Source organism: Babylonia areolata, chromosome 27 (assembly GCF_041734735.1).
Source record: "Babylonia areolata isolate BAREFJ2019XMU chromosome 27, ASM4173473v1, whole genome shotgun sequence".
NCBI lineage: Eukaryota > Metazoa > Mollusca > Gastropoda > Neogastropoda > Buccinidae > Babylonia > Babylonia areolata.
In genome coordinates, this window is record NC_134902.1 from 33,119,406 (window position 1) to 33,144,055 (window position 24,650).

Below are 24,650 nucleotides of genomic sequence, written 5' to 3' on the forward strand. Positions count from 1 at the left end.
CGAGGGAAATATAATGGATACATGGAAATTATATTCCAAAGAAAATGAATGGAAATGAATGAATAAATAAGAATCAAATACATAATTGTATCCTTTTCAAGCCGCTTTAAAAAAACACAAAAAAAAACAACGAAAAAACCACATAATATTTGTTGTTGTTGTTGTTCAAAACATCACGAGTCATTTAAACACAACCACACACACAATAACTGACACACGTACAAAATCTCTCCCTCCATCTCTCTCTCTCTACCCACAGGTCACACACACACACACACACACACACACACACACACACAATACACATACACTCACTTGTGTCTCACCACCCACGTTTTCAACCTAACTATCCACCACCACCAAACTCCACCCCTAACCAGAACCCTCTTTCTACATCCAACATCACCCACCAACCACCCCTTCACTTCGCACTTTACCATCTTTATTGTATTATTAGTGGGGGTTTTTGTTGTTGTTTTTTTTGGTCACAACAGTTTTCTGTGTGTGAAAATCAGGGCTGCACTCCACAAGGGAAAGATCGCATCACCACATTGCAATGCCTGCCATACCTTGTCCTTTTTTTTATTATTATTATTTTTTATGTCTATTAGTATGCCAAAGTGGAATTTTTTTCTACAGTTTTTTGTTTTTTGGGTGTTTTTTTTTTCTTCCCAGGGCGACAACCACCCTTTTGTTGAGTTATTTCACGTAACGCAAAGTGCATGTTCACACCACAGGACCCGGTATATCATATCATCCGTCTTGTTAGTGTGGAAATTCAACGCGCCCTATATAATAATCCGAATAACTGGCACTCAGACCACCATTCTTTATTTTTTTTTTTTAAATCATTCATTCATCCAAAGGACTAGCACCCAGACCACCATTCTCTTTTTAATCAATCCAGTTCTTTCATTCATTCATTCATCCATCCGAAATACTAGCACCCACCCAGACCCACTCCTTTTCATTTGTTGTGCCAGAGGAAGTTCTTGAGCGAGGTCCACACGTTGCTGTCGTGGTAGAGGTAGGTCATGGAGGAGCGCAGGGACGGCTGCAAGGTGTCGCCCTCGTACTCGAACAGCCACAGCACCAGGCCCCACACCACGGCGGCGAACCAGGGGAAGGCGGGGCCCCGCGGCTCCGACACGTAGCCCCGCTTCACCGCCAGCCGCGCCAGGGCGTACACCGTGCGGGACATGACGTACAGGTTGATCTGAAACACGTCCGTGGCTATGCGATAGTAGTGTGATAGTGCGATAGTCGTGTCCCACCCGACTAGGGACCATCGGTGGGGCCGTATTCAATACAAACTTCATTTCAGTTGTGTCTGGCCCGACTGAGGACCATCTGTGGGGCCGTATTCAATACAAACTTCATTTCAGTTGTGTCCGGCCCGACTAAGGACCATCGGTGGGGCCGTATTCAATACAAACTTCATTTCAGTTGTGGCCGGCCCGACCAGGGACCATCCGTGGAGCCGTATTCAATACAAACTTCATTTCAGTTGTGTCTGGCCCGACTAGGGACCATCTGTGGGGCCGTATTCAATACAAACTTTATTTCAGTTGTGTCCGGCCCGACAAGGGACCATCGGTGGGGCTGTATTCAATACAGACTTCATTTCAGTTGTGGCCGGCCCGACATGGGACCATCGGTGGGGCTGTATTCAATACAAACTTCATTTCAGTTGTGTCTGGCCCGACTAGCGACCATCGGTGGGGCCGTATTGAATACAAACTTCATTTCAGTTGTGGCCGGCCCGACTAGCGACCATCGGTGGGGCCGTATTCAATACAAACTTCATTTCAGTTGTAGCCCACCCGACATGGGACCATCTGTGGGGCCGTATTCAATACAAACTTCATTTCAGTTGTGTCCCACCCGACATGGGACCATCGGTGGGGCTGTATTCAATACAAACTTCATTTCAGTTGTGTCTGGCCCGACAAGGGACCATCTGTGGGGCCGTATTCAATACAAACTTCATTTCAGTTGTGTCTGGCGCGACTATGGACTATCTGTGGGGCCGTATTCAATATAAACTTCATTTCAGTTGTGTCTGGCGCGACTATGGACTATCTGTGGGGCCGTATTCAATACAAACTTCATTTCAGTTGTGTCTGGCCCGACTTGGGACCATCGGTGGGGCCGTATTGAATACAAACTTCATTTCAGTTGTGTCCCACCCGACTGGGGCCGTATTCAATACAAACTTCATTTTGCCTTAATTCAAGGCAAGTTTACTACACTTGGCATGGCAGGGACCCACTGGTACAGTTTACCTTAAAAGTTAAGCTAACTTCGTGTTCAAGACACGCGTGATGCACTCAGGCAGCTAACCCATCGTCTATAATTTATTATTATTATTATTATTATTATTTTAATCCTGATGATTCCCGTCTGCGCATGCTCTTTTATTTCTTTATTTCTCACCGCACAACGGTCCAGATTATTGTCGAGAGAGTGAGCAAAACACAGGCTATATCAGCAAAGTTCTGTTTTCCCCAAACCAAAAACCACGCTTCAAGTGGATCCGCCATATTTACTTCTGCTTCGCGGGCAGTCACCCTTGGCTGGTTACCGGTTCGGGCAAATTTGGGTTTTTGGAGAACCGCGGGTAGACTCGAATGTTCCTGAATACCGGATACAGCTTACCCTCGGCCAGTTTGCCTTGCCTCAGGTAGATTTGCCCGCAGGTACACATTTACCCGCAGAATACAGCCCCCAGGGCAGAGGATGCAACTGCTGTCTCGACGATCAGGGCTAGAATTTTGAGTGTAGTAGTAGCAGTCTTGCCCAAGTGACATACCTACTCTCTCGATCATTTGATCAGTATAAGGCCAAGCCCGGGGCTTCCCATTTAGAAAAATCGTATTATTCATTCATTTATTCTTTTTATATATTTATGTATTTATTGTTGAGGAAGTGTCTAGGTTTGTTCCTGTGACACTGAAGGTACCTTCCGTTTAACTCCTTTCCCCTCTCTGATCACTGTCACTTCTGACGTGCTGTTACTTCGCCCGGTTTAGTTTGAAGGAGGTGACGATGTGTGCAGACTGATCCATATATGATACACCACATCTACTCAGTTTCTCAGTTTCAGTAACTCATGGAGGAGTCACTGCGTTCGGACACATCCATATACGCTACACCACATCTGACAGGCAGATGCCTGACCAGCAGCATAACCTTATATATAAATATATATATATATATATATATATATATATACATACGTGTGTGTGTGTACCTATCAGAGTGGATTTCGTTTACAGAAGAACAACACTCTCGTTGCCATGGGTTCTTTTTCAGTGCGCCAAGTGTATTTGTATTTCTTTTTATCACAACAGTTTTCTCTGTGTGAAATTCGGGCTGCTCTCCCCAGGGAGAACGCGCTGCTACACTATAGCGCCACCTTTTTTTCTTTTTTTATTATAAATTTTTTCCTGCGTGCAGTTTGATTTGTTTTTACTGTCGAAAAAGTGTGTCACAGGACCCCCGGTTTATCGTCTCATCCGAATGACTTGACACTCAGTTTGATTTTCCAGTCAAACTTGGGAGAAAGGGCGGACTATACTGGCAGATGAGCGTCTTGACATTATGTCACCTTCCACATCTACTGTTAAAAATCAATTAATAACAACAACAACAATACTACTACTACTACTACAAATAATAACAAGAGAGGCAAGGCCTTCAAGATTCACTTGTGATAAATAAGTCCCGTAGCATTAGTTACAGAGTGATTTCCCTTTTTTACTATGCACCAAAACGTTTGCAAAATAAATAAAACTTCCATGCTTAGCAAAAGAAGTTCCTGTTTGAACAAAAAATGATAATAATGACTCCTCTTGTTGTTGGGTCAGAATAACAGGTCAGAGTGCCAAGTTTAGAGAATATAAAAAATATAAATATAACAGTTAATGCAGTTTGCATATAATTAGGCTTCTTTTATTATTTTTTTGTGCCCATCCCAGAGGTGCAATATTGTTTTAAACAAGATGACTGGAAAGAACTGAATTTTTCCTATTTTTATGCCAAATTTGGTGTCAACTGACAAAGTATTTGCAGAGAAAATGTCAATGTAAAAGTTTACCACGGACACACAGACACACACACACACACACACAGACAACCGAACACCGGGTTAAAACATAGACTCACTTTGTTTACCCAAGTGAGTCAATAATAATAACAATAACACAGAAAGAAGCGCCTCGCACAAACCCACAATAATGCTACTAGTGTGCTGCATGTTCACTACGCCAGTTTACAGTTAATTCAAGTCCCACGCGGACGGCAAGTTGGTGACGGGCTGTTGCTTTATCATTAATTTTCTCACAATCACACTGCTCCTGTCCCTGCTTGCTTCCTGACTTCCCGACTGCTGGTACGGCGTTTGAAAAACAAAATGTGTTTAAAGGAAGAAGTAGGGAAAAAAAAAAAACAAACCAAAACCGGAACCGAAAGAAAGGATTAAAGCAAACAAGAATGATGGAAAGACTGAAAGAAGAGGGAGGGAAACAGAGAGAGAGAGAGAGAGAGAAGTAGGAAAAAAAAAACAACTGGAACCGAAAGAAAGGATTAAAGCAAACAAGAATGATGGACAGATTAAGAAGACAGAGACAGACAGACAGAGAGAAATGGGCGAATGTTTTTGTTTTTGGGGTTGTTTTTTTTCAAGGCGCCATGACAAATTCGGTTAGGCGTTGGACTTCTGATCCAGTGTCCAACAGTGATCAGGAGTCGAGGCCGCATTTCGGCTGGCTTGGTGCTGTCCTTGGGGAAAGACATTTTTACTCCCGATTTCTTCACTCCACCCAGGTGTGGATGGGTACCTGAGCGGCTGGGGAGGGTTCAAACGGCGGAAGGAGAGGACTGGGCCCCGCCTTCCTATGCCGAGCCCTAGAGGGCCATCAAGGGATACAGGATCTTAAACCTTAACCTTTAACACTAAAAAAAAAAAAAAAAAAAAAAAAAATTAATGTCTGGAAGTTTGTCTAAATACGGATTCCATCCAAAATGTGTGCCTTAGGCTACTAACCTCCATAAGATAAGAATAATCTGTAATTTTATAGCAGGGGAGGAGGGAGGGAGCGCAGGGGAGTGGGTGTGTGTGTGTGCGGAGGTGGGTTGGGGGTGGGGGTGGGGGGTCATGAAAGCTGCTCCCCATTTTCCATAGTAACTACTTCGTCACAGAATAAATTTTGTTGAGGATAATCATCTCCTGTGCCGTGCATGAGCATTCTTGTGTCTCTCTGAACTGGGCATCATTCTTTGCTGCGAAGTCTTCGTCTTCGATGTTAACACCGAACAAATCAAAACTGGCAGTAGCTGATCAGTAACAGTAAATAGTTGCAGCAACTGTAGAAGTAATAGCGAACAGATTTTTTTCCCTAACAAAAACGAATTCTGGCTATCACAGATCTGCATGCCGACAAGCCTTTCTCTCTTCTCATGCTCTGCTTAATATTGTCAGTCTTCAACTTGATGCTATCTCATGAATAAAATATTTTCCCAATTTGTCTCAAAAAATACTCACGCCTGCCTGTCTGAGCCTTGCTTTTATGAAAATGAAATGAAATCAGTAGGGATCTTTTCGCATTCTTCTCCGATCGTGGGCTGCAACTCCTACGTTCGTTCACTCGTATGTGAGATTGGACTTTGTATGACCGTTTTCACCCCGCCATGTAGGCAGCCATACTCCGTTTTCGGGGCAGTGTATGCTGAATATGTTATTGTTTCCATAACCCACCGAACGCTGATATGGATATACACTTATCCAGGATCTTTAACGTGCGTATTAGACCTTTCGTGTGCGTATACACATGAAAGGGGTTCGGGTCTGTACATAATCACGTGCCCTTGGAGATCGGAAACATCTCCACCATTAACCCACCAGGTATGCCGAAACCGGGAATCGAACTCTAACCATTAGGCTAACGCGCCCGTCACCAGAAGGGTTAAACAATGACTGAATAAATTAACATTCTTTCCTTGTGGCACAAGACAGAGGCAGACAGCGTTAAGCCATTGGTGCTTGGCGCCCCCCGTCATCTCGCGCACAATTGAAGTTTTTTTTGTGTGTTTTTGACTCACTTGTGTAAACAATGTGAGTCTATGTTTTAACCCGGTGTTTGGTGTGTGTGTGTGTGTGTGTGTGGTAAACTTTAACATTGACATTTTCTCTGCAAATACTTTTGTCAGTTGACACCAAATTAGGCATAAAAATAGGAAAAATTCAGTTCTTTCCAGTCATCTTGTTTAAAACAATATTGCACCTCTGGAATGGGCACAAAAAAAAAACAAAAAAAAATGAAGCCTGCATTTACTGTTATATTAATATTTTTTGTATTCTCTAAACTTGGCACTTTGATCTGATATTCTGACCCAACAACAAGAGCACAGTCATTATTATCATTTTTTGTTCAGACAGGAACTTCTTTTGCTAAGCATGGAAGTTTTATTTATTTTGCAAACGTTTTGGTGCAGATAGTAAAAAAGGGAAATTACTCTGTAATTAATGCTAGGGGACTTAATTTGCTTTAAACTGATCTTTCTCATCTTAAACATTACATTTTGACATTATACTCAATACATAAAAAGCTTGGATTTTTTTATTTTTATTTTTTTAAGTGTATCACAAGTGAGTCTTGAAGGCCTTGCCTCTCTTGTCTGTTTTTGTTGTTGCTGTTTTGTTTTAAGATTGGAAGCTGCTAGGCAAATCTCGCTCTCTGCCATAAATGAAGCCAAACCGTAGCTTTATTAGGCTTTTATTTTGAATAAACCTTCACCGACGTCACAGTGTCAGACTCTGGTGAGAAACTGGCTTGATTCAAATCGCCCGCCATTTATAGTCCGGTTCAGGCTTTAAGCGGTAGGCCTGCAGAGAAACCGTTTTAAGCTGGACATTAACGAGTTGGTTTCTCTGTTCCTTCTATCAACCTATGCGCACACTGACGCCAAGCGCCTTGCAAATAGTACATCTAAAGCTGCGTGCATTGGGCTTGTTCACAAGAAGGAAAGTGATCATTCTCTCTTTTTTTTTTCTTCTTTTTTTTTTTAATTGTTTTATTCAATTTAAGGATATACGAGGTAAGGGTGCACATTCACCTTTTTTTCTTTAAGAAAACGCACATACACATGAACACATATAGGGTGAAAAATCAAGAGAGAAGGGTGCGAATACACATGTTGTGGGCAAAAAAACAAAGATTTCAAATCATCAGCGCATTGATATATGAGTGGGATTCAATTACATTGCAATGGGTTGACATTACAGAGTGCAGTTATTACAACACACTGGTTACCAACGGAATTTACAATGCAGGGGCCTCAAGAATATTTTTTGTAACAATATAATGATTGACACATTCTATGTTCACATTTTCAGCACACACATTTTAAAGTCACTTTGCGTGCGTGTGTGCCCCACTGCTTTCCTCTATCTTCCCCTGTTTCCCACTTCTTTCCTCTCTCTTCCCCTGTTTCCCACTTCTTTCCTCTCTTTCTCTCTACTCCCTGTTTCCCACTTCTTTCCTCTCTTTCTCTCTACTCCCTGTTTCCCACTTCTTTCCTCTCTTTCTCTCTACTCCCTGTTTCCCACTTCTTTCCTCTCTTTCTCTCTACTCCCTGTTTCCCACTGCTTTCCTCTCTTTCTCTCTACTCCCTGTTTCCCACTGCTTTCCTCTCTTTCTCTCTACTCCCTGTTTCCCACTTCTTTCCTCTCTCTACCCCCTGTTTCCCACTTCTTTCCTCTCTCTACTCCCTGCTTCCCACTTCTTTCCTCTCTTTCTCTCTACTCCCTGTTTCCCACTTCTTTCCTCTCTCTACACCCTGTTTCCCACTTCTTTCCTCTCTTTCTCTCTACTCCCTGTTTCCCACTTCTTTCCTCTCTTTCTCTCTACTCCCTGTTTCCCACTTCTTTCCTCTCTCTACACCCTGTTTCCCACTTCTTTCCTCTCTCTACCCCCTGTTTCCCACTTCTTTCCTCTCTTTCTCTCTACGCCCTGTTTCCCACTTCTTTCCTCTCTTTCTCTCTACTCCCTGTTTCCCACTTCTTTCCTCTCTCTACACCCTGTTTCCCACTTCTTTCCTCTCTCTACCCCCTGTTTCCCACTTCTTTCCTCTCTTTCTCTCTACTCCCTGTTTCCCACTTCTTTCCTCTCTCTCTTCCCCCTGTTTCCCACTTCTTTCCTCTCTCTACCCCCCGTTTCCCACTTCTTTCCTCTCTTTCTCTCTACTCCCTATTTCCCACTTCTTTCCTCTCTCTCTTCCCCCTGTTTCCCACTTCTTTCCTCTCTCTCTACACCCTGTTTCCCACTTCTTTCCTCTCTCTACCCCCTGTTTCCCACTTCTTTCCTCTCTTTCTCTTTCCTCCCTGTTTCCCACTGCTTTCCTCTTTCTCTACTCCCTGTTTCCCACTTCTTTCCTCTCTTTCTCTCTCCTCCCTGTTTCCCACTTCTTTCCTCTCTTTCTCTCAACTCCCTGTTTCCCATTTCTTTCCTCTCTCTTCCCCCTGTTTCCCCCTGTTTCCCACTTCTTTCCTCTCTTTCTCTCTCCTCCCTGTTTCCCACTTCTTTCCTCTTTCTCTACCCCCTGTTTCCCACTTCTTTCCTCTCTCTACCCCCTGTTTCCCACTTCTTTCCTCTCTCTACCCCCTGTTTCCCACTTCTTTCCTCTCTCTACTCCCTGTTTCCCACTTATTTCCTCTCTTTCTCTCTACTCCGTTTCCCACTTCTTTCCTCTTTTTCTCTCTACCCCCTGTTTCCCACTTCTTTCCTCTCCTTCTCTCTACCCCCTGTTTCCCACTTCTTTCCTCTCTTTCTCTCTACTCCCTGTTTCCCACTTCTTTCCTCTCCTTCTCTCTACCCCCTGTTTCCCACTTCTTTCCTCTCTCTACCCCCTGTTTCCCACTTCTTTCCTCTCTTTCTCTCTACTCCCTGTTTCCCACTTCTTTCCTCTCTTTCTCTCTACCCCCTGTTTCCCACTTCTTTCCTCTCCTTCTCTCTACTCCCTGTTTCCCACTTCTTTCCTCTCTTTCTCTCTACTCCCTGTTTCCCACTTCTTTCCTCTCTCTTCCCCCTGTTTCCCACTTCTTTCCTCTCTCTACTCCCTGTTTCCCACTTCTTTCCTCTCTTTCTCTCTACTCCCTGTTACCCACTTCTTTCCTCTCTCTTCCCCCTGTTTCCCACTTCTTTCCTCTCTCTACTCCCTGTTTCCCACTGCTTCCCTCTCTTTCTCTCTACTCCCTGTTACCCACTTCTTTCCTCTCTCTTCCCCCTGTTTCCCACTTCTTTCCTCTCTCTACCCCCTGTTTCCCACTTCTTTCCTCTCTTTCTCTCTACTCCCTGTTTCCCACTTTCCTATCTCTTCCCCCTGTTTCCCACTTCTTTCCTCTCTCTTCCCCTGTTTCCCACTTTTTTCCTCTCTCTACGCCCTGTTTCCCACTTCTTTCCTCTCTTTCTCTCAACTCCCTGTTTCCCACTTCTTTCCTCTCTCTTCCCCTGTTTCCCACTTCTTTCCTCTCTCTTCCCGTTTCCCACTTCTTTCCTCTCTTTCTCTCTACTCCCTGTTTCCCACTTCTTTCCTCTCTTTCTCTCTACCCCCTGTTTCCCACTTCTTTCCTCTCTTTCTCTCTACTCCCTGTTTCCCACTTTTTTCCTCTCTCTCTACTCCCTGTTTCCCACTTCTTTCCTCTCTTTCTCTCTACCCCCTGTTTCCCACTTCTTTCCTCTCTTTCTCTCTACTCCCTGTTTCCCACTTCTTTCCTCTCTTTCTCTCTACCCCCTGTTTCCCACTTCTTTCCTCTCTTTCTCTCTACCCCCTGTTTCCCACTTCTTTCCTCTCTTTCTCTCTACTCCCTGTTTCCCACTTCTCTCCTCTCTTTCCCTCTACGCCCTGTTTCCCACTTCTTTCCTCTCTTTCTCTCTACCCCCTGTTTCCCACTTCTTTCCTCTCTTTCTCTCTACCCCCTGTTTCCCACTTCTTTCTTCTCTTTCTCTCTACTCCCTGTTTCCCACTTCTCTCCTCTCTTTCCCTCTACTCCCTGTTTCCCACTTCTTTCCTCTCTTTCTCTCTCCTCCCTGTTTCCCACTTCTTTCCTCTCTTTCTCTCTACTCCCTGTTTCCCACTTCTTTCCTCTCTTTCTCTCTACTCCCTGTTTCCCACTTCTTTCCTCTCTTTCTCTCTACCCCCTGTTTCCCACTTCTTTCCTCTCTCTCTACCCCCTGTTTCCCACTTCCTTCCTCTCTTTCTCTCTTCCCCCTGTTTCCCACTTCTTTCCTCTCTTTCTCCCACGTCCCCCACCCCCCTCTTTATCTGCCTGTCTGTCTGAAGCTTCCACCCCCCCTCCCCTTCCTTTAACATAATAAATGAATAAAGAGATGGGGAAATGGGAGAGTAACAGAGGGAGAGAGAAGGAAGAGAAAAAAATAATTCACGTTCATATCACACGATTTTCTGAAAAAAAAGTCAACAGCATTACCTTAGATGAACAGACTATAAAAAAAATAAAAATAAAAAATAAAAAAATTAATTAACGAACTCAACAGCATGACGTACTCGACTGTCCCATCACCGGCTCCCATCCACCCCCCACCCCCTCCCCCCCACCCCCACTCACACACCCTGCCCTCACACCCACCCCTCCCATCCTCCCACCCAACATCCGAAAGTGACCTCCTCCTCCTCCTCATGCTGGTCCTCTTCCTATTCTCTTTCTTCCTCGTCTCCTCGTCTTTGTGACACTGGGGAACCATACCGGTATGAGAGTCAGGACTGGAGCATACCGGTATGAGAGTCAGGACTGGAGCATACCGGTACGAGACTCAGGGTTGGGGCAGAGGGGTACGGGGGAGGAACGTGGGTGAGGGCTCTAGGACGCACAACAGCCACAATTAAAGCAGCAGCACCCCTTCTTTCGCACCCCCCCCCTCCATCCCCCACTACACCACACACACGCGCACATACATCCCCACCCCCACCCCCAAACCCTCTCCACACCCTCACGTCACTCAGGGGCGACCCCGACCCCGACCTCGTCAACGGGCAGACCCCATAACTCAGCCACGAGTCAAGACTAAAATTCTTCTGCCCCCTCCTCCCCCCCCCCTCCCACCCAACTCCGTCCTCCCTCCAAATCCCCTATCCCACCTCTCAACCCACACACCCCAAGGGCCCCCCCCCCCTCTCAACCCACACACCCCAATCCCCCCCCCCCACCCCGCCCCCCAAAGTCCACCCGGCCTCTCACCAAAATCCCCGGCTGCCCAGAACCACCCCTACCCCCTCACACACACACACACACACACACGCGCGCGCGCGCGCGCGCGCGCGCACCTTACCCCCTTCCCCAAATGCACCCCCTCCCATCCCCGGCCATCCCTTTCGAGAATGAGGAGACACCCCAAGAACAGCTCCTAGGGCCTAATCCCGTCAGGATCCTTTACAGATTTATGTGTGCACATGAATACGAAAAGGGCCAGGGTGTGTGTGTGTGTGGCGGGGGGGCGGGCCAAAGGGGGGAGGGGGGTGGTGGAGGGGAGATGAGACGTGGGGACGTGGGTGAGGGGTCGGTTTTTTTTTTGCTTTTGTTTTTGTTTTTCTGGGCGAGGCCAGGGTTGCAAGGCGAGCCCAGGTAAAAGTTTCGCCACCTGCAACTGAACGGCGCGTCAGTAAATCACCGTCTGTCCGTCCGTCGTCGGCGGACAAAGGGAGGCCATGCGCCCCACTTGCAACTACACGGCTGGGGCAGCGTTGTTAGAGGGTTGCCTCCCTTCAACTGTCGTGGGGTGGAGGTGAGGGTTTGAGGCGAGGAATGGTGGGGAGGGGGGGTGGGTGGGGGGGGTGTTATCGCTGTGCTCCTGACATGAGCCGGGGTGAAGTGACGTGAAAGTGGAGAGGGTGGTTTGGAAGTTGAGAGGAGGTGGGGTGGGTGGGGTGGTTTCGGGGGAATAAAGGAAGGGGGTGGGGTGGGGGTGGGGGTACAGATGAGCCAGCTGAGAGGGAGAAGGGTGTCAAGTAATCTTGGAAATCAGAACTGGTGCATTCATTTCATAGCAAAAAAGAAAGAAAAAAAAAAAAAAAGTTTAGACTTTACGTAAACTTAATGCGAAAAATAAAAGCTGCGAAATCGCATTTACTTTCTGGTGAAAAGTTCAGGCCTCAATTTTTTAAATTTTTTTTGTTTGTTTGTTTGTTGTTTTTTCTAGATAAAAATTATTTAACAAAAATGATTTTTAAAATTACAAGTAAATCAACAATTATGCCCCTTTCCACAGCAACTCATGGTGTGTGCATTCTGTGCATTTTGGCTCAACTTTGATCAGTAAGAATAAGTGGAGTTGATGTTTGGGTGTTCCTTGAAAAAGGATCCCTCTCGACGAAATTCAAGCACAATCATAATTTCGAAACACCAATGATTTCATTTAAAAGAAACCTCTCTTTCTGTTGAGACAAAAAAAAAAAAAAGAAAAGAGAGAGAGAGAGAGGAAGAGAGTGAGATAAGGAGAATGGCAATGATTCTTTATTTCAATTACTACATTCAAAACTACAGGCTCATGCTGGCCATTTGTTCTGTTACTACTTCTCTTTCACAAGAGGGGAGAGAGAGAAAGAGAGACATGCATTTTTGCCCTTACATTTTGTCTATAAAAAAAAAAAAACCCCACTGGAGACAAACACACACACCCTCGACCTCGTTTCACAGTGAGCAACCTCCTTATTCTCTGTTGTTGTTGTTTTGTTTTTTTTAATTTAAGTGAGATCTGGAGGAAAAAGAAAAAGAAATAAATCCTGATCACATTTCCTTCGTTAAGTTCTCTGGTTGCCCCGTGTACACATAAACAGTCTGGGTGCCACCTCGTTCCCCCCCGCCTTCCCCCTCCCCCTCAATTGCTGGTCTCCCCTTTCACACCAGCACCACCTTACACCATTCACTGCTGACGTAAAGAATGCGACAGGGAGCAAAGGACCACATTAGCAAGCGAACCTCCACTGTCAGCAAATTCTTATCTGCAGCCTGATTGTGCAAATCTTCTCTTTATCAACGGGCAATGCCAACCAAACCCACCACGCAAACAGTCAAAGCCAGGTGATGGAATTCCTCTGCTTCACTTTGCCTGGCAATGGAATACCCGTGTGCCTAAAGTGGACAGGTGATGGAATACCTGCGCTTGATAAATTCCGGCAGGGGGTGCGGGTGGTGTGGTGTGGTGGTGGAGGTGGAGGCAATGAATGGTCTGTCTCCTCCGTCTTTGGGGCATGTCTTAAAAGCCATCGCCCTTTTGAGTTGATTATTTGTTTAAAAATGAAGTTAACAATAATGTAATTCAGGATAAAAAGTATGTATGCATGTGTTGAAGCAGGTGATCACATAATTCATACAATCATCAAGATTATCACTATCATAGTTTTGTTGTTGTTGGTTGTTTTTTTTGCTTCCATCTTCACCACTATTTCAGTGCCATCACCCTTGTCCTGCTTGTCACAAATCCCACAACACGCAGCCACACCCGCACACTGTTGTATCATAAAACATGGTATTGGTATTACTTTTTTTGTCACAAAAGATTGCTCTGTGAAAAATAGGGGCTGCTCTCAATGAGGAGAGCGTATAGCCACAATGCAGCACCACCCTATGTCTGCAAGCGGACCTGTTTAATCATCAAAGTGAATTTATCTACAGAATTTTGCCAGGAACAACATTTTTGTTGCCACTGGTTCTTTAACGTGTACTAAGTGCACGCTGAACACGGGACCTTGGTTTATTGTCTCATCCAAATGACTAGCATCCAGACCACCTCTGAGGCTCTAGCGGAGGGAAGGAAGGGGAGTAAAAATCCTGGTCCAAAGAATGTTATATGGGACTCGAACCCTTGCACTCTCTTAATAGTCTAGTCAGGCAAGTTACCACTAGGACACCACTCCACAAAACACTGCCAGTCCACAAAGAATCAATGTCAGATCACCTGAAGGCCACAAACGGGAAGAGACCTGCTGGGTCACCAATTACAGGACACAGCACACCACTAAGCCCCCAGCTGATGACAATAATCTCTTCATTGTGGAACCAGGCCAAGCAGAGCCTCCCCTGGAGTGATGACCACCACCACGTCCCTCCAGCGACAGTTCCCATGAATCTGCCGACACCAGACACTTTGACACAAAACTCACAACAGGAACAGAAGTGACTGGAGGGGAAACCAAATCAGTGGTCACCATGAGACAGCAGGGCATGAAACGCCACAGATTCTAGGACAAACGAAAGAATATTCCAATGAATGAACTTCATTTGTACGGCCTTCACCTTCACCTATCCCTTGACATCTGCTGATGTCAATGGGACAGCAATGAAGGCAACGCCAACGCATTAAATCGGGCAAATGAAAAATGTTCACACTTAGGTTATGTGTTCGCAACGCCACCCACACACAAACACACACAGACTTTTGTCATCCAGCATCAGCAAAAATACTGCCGCAAAAGTCTGTTCGTTCTTTAGTTTAACGTCTTTTCACTGTAAGTGACATTTTGTCTAATATAACTTACAGTGAAAAGACGTTAAACTAAAGAACGAACAGACTTCTGCGGCAGTATTTTTGCTGATGCTGGATGACAATGCTGCAGCTGCTATGTAGATCCTTTTGCAAGGTTTGGGACTACTATATACCAGCAACAACAAGGCTCAAGACTTAGATGTATCAGCTTCATATGCAAATACCTCATAACAGAAGCCGCAAAAAACATTAGTTTGTGCATGTATTTTATCAAGTTGGACTACTGTAATTCCCTTCTTGCTGGCTTTCCAAGGAAAAACCTCAAACCTCTCCAACAAATTCAAAATTCTTAAATCTCAGTACTGAACAATTATATCTTTCATCATTCATTCAGTATTGCACAACTCTTTTTAAAAGAATTATACTGACTTTCTGCTGAGCAGAAGAAAATCTAAGGACAAGATCTCACATCTTTGCTCTGACATAATTTCTGTAACTGCTCCTCAGAAAACTTCGAACCTTTAAAGGAAATGGGCCCGTTCGTTCAAGGTCTTTCCACTCTTCCTCTGATGATACAATCTTTTGCATACTCAGATTCAACAAAGAGAAAGGCTGGGGGTGGGGAGCCGGGGAGATAACTAGTCATTCGGATGAGACGATAAACCGAGGTCCCGTGTGCAGCATGCACTTAGCGCACGTAAAAGAACCCACGGCAACAAAAGGGTTGTTCCTGGCAAAATTCTGTAGAAAAATCCACATCGATAGGAAAAACAAATAAAGCTGCATGCAGGAAAAAAATTTTTTTAAATGGGTGGCACTGTAGTGTAGCGACACGCTCTCCCTGGGGGAGAGCAGCCTGAATTTCACACAGAGAAATCTGTTGTGATAAAAAGAAATACAAATACAAACCTTTAGCTCTTCAGCTGTACATAACCTGGACTCCACTGCCTTTGTCAGTCTGTCACACAGTCCCTTACTCACATCCTTTAACTCACTCAGTACGGCCAGTCCTCTCTTCTCCTCTACACAGACCCCTCGGATGTCCAGTAGGTGTCTGAATGACCCAACATTTAGCTTCTGTCGTCAGAATTGTGGTATACTTTGTCAACATTCACGTCTTCAGTATAAGAGCCTTCCGCTTGCAATATTTTGATGATGGTAATTGGGGTGAAACGCTGTTAACGTCGTCTCTTTCACCGTTCGAATGGAGAGAGTTAAGATATATCTAACAAGAGAGGCAAGGCCTTCAAGACTCACTTGTGATACACTTTAAAAAAAAAAAATCCAAGCTTTTTATGTATTGAGTATAATTTCAAAATGTAATGTTTAAGATGAGAAAGTTCAGTTTAAAGCAAATTAAGTCCCCTAGCATTAATTACAGAGTAATTTGCCTTTTTTACTATCTGCACCAAAACGTTTGCTTAGCAAATGTTCCTGTTTGAGCAAAAAATGATAATAATGACTGCTCTTGTTGTTGGGTCAGAATATCAGATCAAAGTGCCAAGTTTAGAGAATACAAAAAATATAAATATAACAGTAAATGCAGTTTGCATATAATTAGGCTTCATTTTTTTTTCTTCTGCCCATCCCAGAGGTGCAATATTGTTTTAAACAAGATGACTGGAAAGAACTGAATTTTTCCTATTTTTATACCTAATTTGGTGTCAACTGACAAAGTATTTGCAGAGAAAATGTCAATGTTAAAGTTTACCACGGACACACAGACACACACACACACACACACAGAGACAATCAAACACCGGGTTAAAACATAGACTCACTTTGTTTACACAACTGAGTCAAAAACAATCCTTTTCAAGGAGTATTGATAACTCTAATCAAGACACTCCACCCTGATCTGTATTCTATGGACCCACAACTATTTCTTCAACACCTGTTTGTGTGTGCATGCGTGTGTGTGTGTGTGTGTGTGTTTGTGTGCGTGTGTTCGTGTGTGTGTGTGTGTGTGTGTATACATGTGTGTGTGTGCACATGTATGCATATGTGCAACATATATGCCTACCACAAGATGATAAATACGCATGTTTGCGTGTCAGTTGAAACAAGACCTGCCCAGTTCCCTCCCAGTCAATGAACAATGCAAGGGAAGTAACCATGTTTGCTTTTTTTCCCCCCACTCTTCCTTCCCAATGATGAACCGACTTTCAACACAAAAACTACACCGGAAAAGTAATCGTCTCTGTGGTCAGCAAAAGGAGGAGCTGACATATCTGAAGGAGTTTTTTTCTTTTCTTTTCTTTTTTTTTTTATTTATTCATTTTATTTCTTGATCACTGAACAACGACCTCAAGGCCTGACTAAGTGCATTGGGTTACGCTGCTGGTCAGGCATCTGCTTGGCAGATGTGGTGTAGCGTATATGGATATGTCCGATCGCAGTGACGCCTCCTTGAGCTACTGAAACTGAACAACGATGCTATACTGTTACACAAAGTGTGTGATTGACTGTTCTGTGAAAATAATTTATAACAAAAAGCAACATGGAAAATACAAAAGTCCACTTTCTCTGCCCTTGATGATAGATTCACAGGGAGTGTCTTCACAGATCATGGCCTATATATATAAATCAAACTTCCTCAAAATTAACACTGGTTTATCTCCATTTTGGAATAAAAATTAAAAAAAAAATAAATAAATAAAAAAATCTGTATATGTTTCATAGCATTTCTGTGAGATGTTTTCAATTTGAATGCAATTTGAATGAAATTTCTTTACAATCATGCTAGCGCAAACATTTCAAAAACAACAACAGAATTTATAGAACTGAGATCAGTTTACTTGTTCCACCTTAGATCTTTTCTTTTTTTTTTTTTTTTAATAAAAATAAAATAAACTGGTTTTTAAACAAACCATTGCATACAAGAGAGAGAGAGAAAAAAAATAATCTATAGTATTTATATGGCACAGAATGCCCATACAGTCAGCTCTAAGCGTCTAATAATATCATCACAAAATTGATTCACGTTTAATAAACATAATAACACATAATAATGTGCACATACATTAGTGCATGATGGTAAACAGCAGCACATGAGAAAGAAACACAAATAGAGAGAGAGAGAGAGAGAGAGATAACAAAAAAGAAGAACAAATACATCACTCTGTCAAATATTCCAAATTTTCGGAACGATCACGTTCCTTCCTCACGGGATAAGTTGTTTACATGTTACCAGGGTCACTCTTTGGCACCTATTATGATGCAAGCACACCATGACGTACATATTATGATGCAATTTTAACATGTATATATATATCTGTATACGCTAAGACAATACAACAACTCCTCTGACCTGCTCGTTGACTTTGTTGTACTTGCCGAAGATGAGGTACCCCCCGATGAAGGCAGCCAGGGGGGAGTGGAGCTGGGAAGGTTGGGGCTGAAGCAGAGCCATGAGGGCCGTCAGACCCTTGTACAGGAACACAAACTGGGCCAGGTTCTTGGAGTGGGTCACCGTGGCCTCCATAATGGCCTGGGCTTTGCTCTGCAGACTTCAGAGAGAGAGAGAGAGTGTGAGGAAGAGAGACAGACAGAGAGAGAGAGTGAGGAAAAGAGAGAGAGAGAGTGAGAAAGAGAGAGAGACAGAGAGAGAGAGAGTGAGGAAAAGAGAGAGAGAGAGTGAGAAGAGAGAGAGAGAGGAAGAGAGAGACACAGAGAGAGTGAGAGAGTGTGTGTGAGAGAGAGAGTGAGAGAGAGAGTGAGTGCTGGGGCTGTGTTCATTGTTTATGTATGCTTATATGGATGTGAATCATGGACGGTCTACAAACGCCACGCCAGAAAGCTGAACCACTTCCACACCACCAGCCTCAGAAAACTTCTCGGCATAAAGTGGCAAGAGAAGATCCCTGACACAGAGGTGCTCACTCGTGCAAACTTGCCCAGCATCTACACCATCTTGAGGCAGGCCCAGCTGCGTTGGGCAGGCCATGTAGTTCGCATGCCAGACCACCGGCTCCCCAAGAAACTGCTGTACAGCGAACTCCAACATGGCAAGCGCTCCCTTGGAGGCCAAAAGAAGCGCTTCAAAGACACTCTAAAAGCTTCTCTGAAGGCCTTCAACATCAGCCACGACACATGGGAGCTGAATACAATGGACAGACCAAAGTGGCGTTCAGCTGTCCACAAAGGCGCCAAATCCTGTGAGGCCAACAGAATCACTGCAGCAGAGCAACGCAGACAGGCCAGGAAAAGCAGTGCCAGCAAGTCCCTGACAGCCACCACCATCCCCTGTCCACACTGCGTCAGAACCTTCCGGGTGCGGATTGGCTTGACCAGTCATCTGCGCACCCACAGAGCCCAACCCACCCACCCCCAGGATGACTAGATGGTCCTCGTCGATCCCGACAGATGAACCACACACACATGCTTAGGTGTATTGTATTGTATTGTATTCTATTGTATAACCATTTTGTCACAACAGATTTATCTGTGTGAAATTTGGGCTGCTCTCCCCAAGGAGAGCACATTACTACACTGAAAGTGCTACCCATTTTTTCATATTTATTCCTGCTTACAATTTTATTAGTTTTTCCATCGAAGTGGATTTTTTTTTTTCAGAATTTTGCCTGGGACAACCCTTTTGCTGTCATAGGTTCTTTTACGTGTGCTAAGTGCATGCTACACATGGGACCTCAGTTTATTATCTCATCCATATGACTGGCGTCCAGCTCACCATTCAAGGTCAAGTAGATGGGGAGAAAATACTGGCAACTGTGGGATTTGAACCAGCGCGCTCAGATTATCTCGCTTCCTAGGCAGACCAGTTACCACCAGGCCAACACTCCACTGTGTATGCATGTATGCATATAACCTCACTCAGCCTTGGGCCCCCAGCAAATGCTGTTTGTGTCAAAACGTTGTTTCTTTTAACAGAATGGTTTCCACACTCCTACAGTTTAAAAAAAAACTGCAAGCAAAGGGAACAAACTTCTACAGTATTCTCTGTTGTGTCAACACATTCCAGTTTAGTTGGGGGAAAAAACAGGTGATTTCTGTATATATTTCCTGCTGCATTTGTTTACAATTTTGTATGGCAGGGAAGCTGGCTAGGGCTGTAAACTCTCTTGAGTTGAATGGGTTAATAATGATAATAATATATGATAATAAAAGCGTAAGCACATTTATATTGCACTTTCAAACCTCTCAATGTACTTTAAAATAACATGTCACACACACACATAACGAAAGTTAGAAACAGATGTTGATACACTGAATACAGAGACACACACCCACACAAACACAACACACATGCTACCAGTTTTACTTCATAAATAACTATATTTCAAACTCAATCACAAATAGGCAGACAGACAGGATAGACAGACAGATGTGTGTTTATGTGTGTGTCACGTGTGTGTGTGTGTGTGTGTGTGTGCTTAAGCCATCACTTTATTCCAATCACATTATTAACTTATTCAGTTACACTGAAATGCAGTCATAGTAGTTCTGCTATTCAATAAAGAAATAATCAATCCAAACATTATTGTGTCAATGATGCAAATTCTGACAGATGGACAAGGAAAGTAATTTTCATGAAATCATAATTAGCCACAGTTACCCCCCCCCCCTCACCCCCCCCCCCCCCCCCCCCCATACTATTTTATTTGTTAAAATGTGTATCATCATATTCCCAAATAATGATTATAGAAAGGATTACAAACACACTTATTTCACACCCTAAAAAACCCCACCTAATCTTGATAAATGCTGAACAGATTCATCTTCAAAGGCGTACTCAGTGTGACATGTAAGTGGTTTTGAAGATGAGCACAACATCAATTATTACCAAATGGTTGAATCTCACCTGTTGTATTCGACAGTCAAAGCTTTTAATTTCATACTATTGTTAAAAAATAGTTCATCGCATTTAAATGTGATATTCTGTTACTGCAAACACTGTAATCAGCTCATGGCTGAACCCCTGGAGAACAGTGATGATGCAAGCTGCTGCCTTATCTAAGGGGATGTAACAGTAAATAATCATAACTGGAAGATTACTTCCTTTGACAATCATCCTATCAAGTGAACCAAGTGGAACCGTTATTTCTTTGTTGTTCATGTTCTTGAATAACAGTAAATGATAGCGTATATATATACCTCGTATATATATATATATATATACACACACACACACACACACACACACACATATATATATATATATATATATATATATATGTATGTATGTATGTATGTATGTATGTACTGCCTCTATTGCTAAAGGTGGTGTGAATTGCAATTTTGCTTTATTGGTATGAAATTTCATGTGAAATTGTAATGGAGACCATGTTGAAAAGAAAATATAACCTTTTATGCAAGGGGGAAAAAAAGTGAAAAAAAAAGCAAGTCATTATCATGTCTGTCATAATCATAGTAAATATCACAAAATATGAACCCTTTTCTTTTATTGTTGCTTTTGTGTCTTTCTGTTCAACTGCTGTTTACATTGTTGCTGTTTTGCAGTGATTATTTCCAACAGATTCTACAAATTCTGTAGAGACTGTTGCAGATGGGATCATGTCTGTGTGTGTGTGTGTGTGTGTGTGTGTGTGTGTGTGTGTGTGTGTGTGTGTGTGTGTGTGTGTGTGTGAGTGTGTGTGAGTGAGTGAGTGAGTGAGAGAGAGAGAGAGAGAGAGAGAGAGAGAGAGAGACGCTTTGACATTTTTATTGTCATTACCTGTAAGGGTCTATTGACAAGGGGGTGACGGGGATTAATTCTTAAATCCCCTTTAGTGCAAAGCAACATTCTGCTTAACAGCGTTTCATCAACAAACAAACAAAATCTCTAAATATCACTCTGAGAGAGAGAGAGAGAGAGAGAGAGAGAGAGAGAGAGAGAGAGAGAGAGAGAGATATTTGCGCACACAATCAAAACAACCAATACACTCACTCATAGGACTGTGACCCTCCCCTGCCTCCCCTTGCCACAGCAACACAAATTAACTTCCATGTGGATCAATAAAGCGTTTTTGATTTGACTGATTTGATTTGAGACGGTACACACACACACACACACACACACACACACACACACCGCTCCAAAATGATGAGATTATATGGTGATAATGACAATGCTGCTGCTTTGGAAATCAATTCAGCTTTGGGACTATATGACAAGGCTGTACTCTATGCTTCCTTTCAAAATCTATCCTGGAGAAACAGACAGTGCCTGCAGTGTTGATACTTCATAGCCTCTCAAGGCTTCTTCGCCAGCATGTTGGGTCAATGAACAGGTCAGGCATCTCTCCCCACTTTTTTTTTTCTTCTTTTCAAGAGGACGCTATGTGGTGTGGTGTATTTTGATCAGTCTTCATACTTTGACACTTCCCTGAAATTGAAACTGATGTGTGTGGGTGTGGTAAGTGTAGGTTTGTGCAGTATGGTATATATGTTTGTGTTGCAGCAAAGACCACATTGTACTTGTAGGGTCTCTGACCAGCCACAGTCATGGTTGCTGTGAACAGATGTGAACTCAATTGTCAGTGTTGGATTACACTTGTTATCAGTTTAAAAAAAAAAAATCTTCCTGACAACTCACCTTCCATTCCTAAAGAGAAATGTCATGACCAGTGCATGTGGAAAGCGCACTTTGGCTCCGTATCTGTATAACAGATAAAAATAAACACATTAATAAAGTATAAGACACATTATGAATGAAAATGCATATATATATATATATCTATAAATGTGTGAGCGAGAGCAATAGTAGTAGTAGCAACCTGAGTGTTGGAACCTCCAACTGCCCCCACCATCCCCTGTCCATGCTGCCAGAGAACCTTCAGGGTACAGATAAGACTAACCAGCCATCTGGGTACACACTGACCCCAACAACCCCAGCCCCAGGATGACAAAGATGGTCCTCATCGTGCTGACAGACGAGCAGCAAACAGCAGTTGTAGTAGAAGTACATAGTACTAGTACTAGTCTTCTATTTGACATCTTTTCAATTCAGGTGATATCAGATGAAAATTGGGGGTGGGGAGAGGGGGGAGGGAGAGCGTAGAAGATAGTGGAACAAGAAGAGAGAAAAGGGTGGTTGAGGATTTTTTGTGTGTAAACCTATACATGTGTGTGTGTGTGGAGGGGGGGGGTGTTTGTTGCTGTTGTTGTGTTGCCAACCACTGCAAAGGAAATTATAATGCTTCCTGTTCAAGCATGGATGAAAGTATACATGAGCAGGGAAATCATCCTGAAACAGCCAACAACAACAATAAAACACAAAGACCGAAACAGAGAGATCTGATACATACAGACACACACAGAGAACCCCACACACATAGATAACCCAAGAAGCCACATCCCAACTCTAGTTCTCCGCATACCCTGTATACACATAATTTTGATATATGTGTATACCCATTACCATAAAGCATGTTATTCACTCCTGGCATCAGTGTATGTTCTCAATGAAATCCGCAAACATGTGTGATTATGCACCATTGTGAAAGCCACCCCCGGGTTGATGGAGCTCATTAGCCTAGGAAGGCAGTTCATCTAGGAGAAGGAAACTCCGATTTCAAACCTGAGCAGACGAAGCTTGTTAGCCACAGAAGGCTGTTCGGCTTGGAGAAGGACAACTCCAAGTTCAAACCTCCACTGCCTTGCGGCTACATCTTCTCCAAGAAAAGGCTAAGGGAGTAAACCCTGACAGAAAATCCGGAGTCAGAGTCCCTGAGGCGGTCTTGAGTTGTAACCGTCTCCTTTCCGGCAGCTCCTGCGTCGTCCCTGGTGTCAGGCATACTGGCTTCTGCTTTTCCCCTGGAGGCAACAAGAGACAAGGAGAGAGGGGACTTGCTACATGGGCAACAGCTTGTCCTCCATATCAATCTACCCAGGCCTGCATCTTGAGAGGTCACTCCATATCCGCTTTACGGCAAACTATCAGAGGGATCTAGGCCCCAAGGCTGCCCCCGACTAAGATTCAGAGATGCAAATGGGACCTGAAAAATACAGGTATTGATGTGCTGTCCTGGGAAAGCCTTGCGGACTCACGTGGACCAGGGAAATCTGCCATTCAGAGAGGGGTGAAACAAGCAGAGAGAAGCCGAATTCAGCATTGACTTGCTGAGGAGAAAAAGAGCCTCACGCAAGTCAAACTCTGTAAACCAAGCATCATCTACCTATATCTGTCCCACATGCAGTAGAGATTACCACTCCAGCATCGGTCTGCACAGCCACAGCAGGAAGTGCAATGCCCGGCAGTGACTATATTTCTGGTGCAGCCATCGTCTCTCGAGACGGAAGGAGGCCGACGACGAAAGCCACCCAAAATAGAGTTGTAAATAAGAGGTATGCGAGGGGTGAAACACCAGTAACTTTGGTAATAAATTATCTATACTTATTTAGTTATTAGTCAATACCATGACTGTCACTTTATGGTCACTCCGACCTTTGATACCAGCCGTGGCATGGCATGACAAAAGTATTCATCGAAAACAGACCCATCACTGTCTCCTTTCACTTTTAAATTTCGATCAATTTCCGAAACCCTTCCCATACTTTCACTGGTGGAAGCAAACCTAACTTTAAAAAAAGAAAAGAAAAAAAGAGCGCACTTACACTGCACCATTTCGTAATCCTTTGATGACAGCCAACAAACTTTTCAGTTGTCCCGGGGAAGCCAAGAATTTATTTACGGCTGCTAGGGCTTCCGCCATTGTGCCAGAAGTGGATTTCTTTCTTCCTGTCTGAAGAGCGTCGCTGGTCACAGGTGACAGGTCAAGGACACTGGCAAACAGTCAGGCGACTGTCAACTGGCTTTTGAAGCTGGGATGTGTGGCGGACTTTGAAACGATGATAAAAACTGCGGTGGTGTGATCAGAGTTCATGTGAATGGAAACTGAAGCGCGAGTTTTATATTAGTATCTGCGCACTGACGTCACTTGCGCGGTCGAACTGACTGACGCACCATTGATATCAGCAGTGTATGCACACATACACAGACATACGCCGGTGCGCACGCGCAAACACAAGCACATCACACACACACACACACACACACACACACAGAAATCATCTTCAGTGTTGACGATCTTCAGCAGTCCATTGCTAATGTATGACTTTTTCAACTCCTTGTTAAATAGTCCAGTTGGTTCGCTGTTAGAGTTGTTAGTTTTTCATTAGAAATATGTT

The 24,650-nt window shown here is 43.8% G+C and overlaps 1 protein-coding gene across 1 annotated transcript; it reads right to left on the minus strand.

Moving 5' to 3' along the window:
• Positions 1-463: 463 nt before the first annotated feature.
• LOC143301400 (peroxisomal membrane protein 4-like) lies at positions 464-24,212 on the minus strand. The gene is made up of 4 exons (XM_076615649.1): positions 24,078-24,212; positions 22,057-22,119; positions 17,812-18,010; positions 464-1,216 (listed from the first exon to the last, which is right to left on the minus strand). Exons 1-4 carry the CDS (start codon positions 24,173-24,175, stop codon positions 968-970), a joined length of 609 nt encoding a protein of 202 aa, XP_076471764.1. The 5' UTR covers positions 24,176-24,212; the 3' UTR covers positions 464-967.
• Between the last annotated feature and the right edge of the window lie 438 nt (positions 24,213-24,650).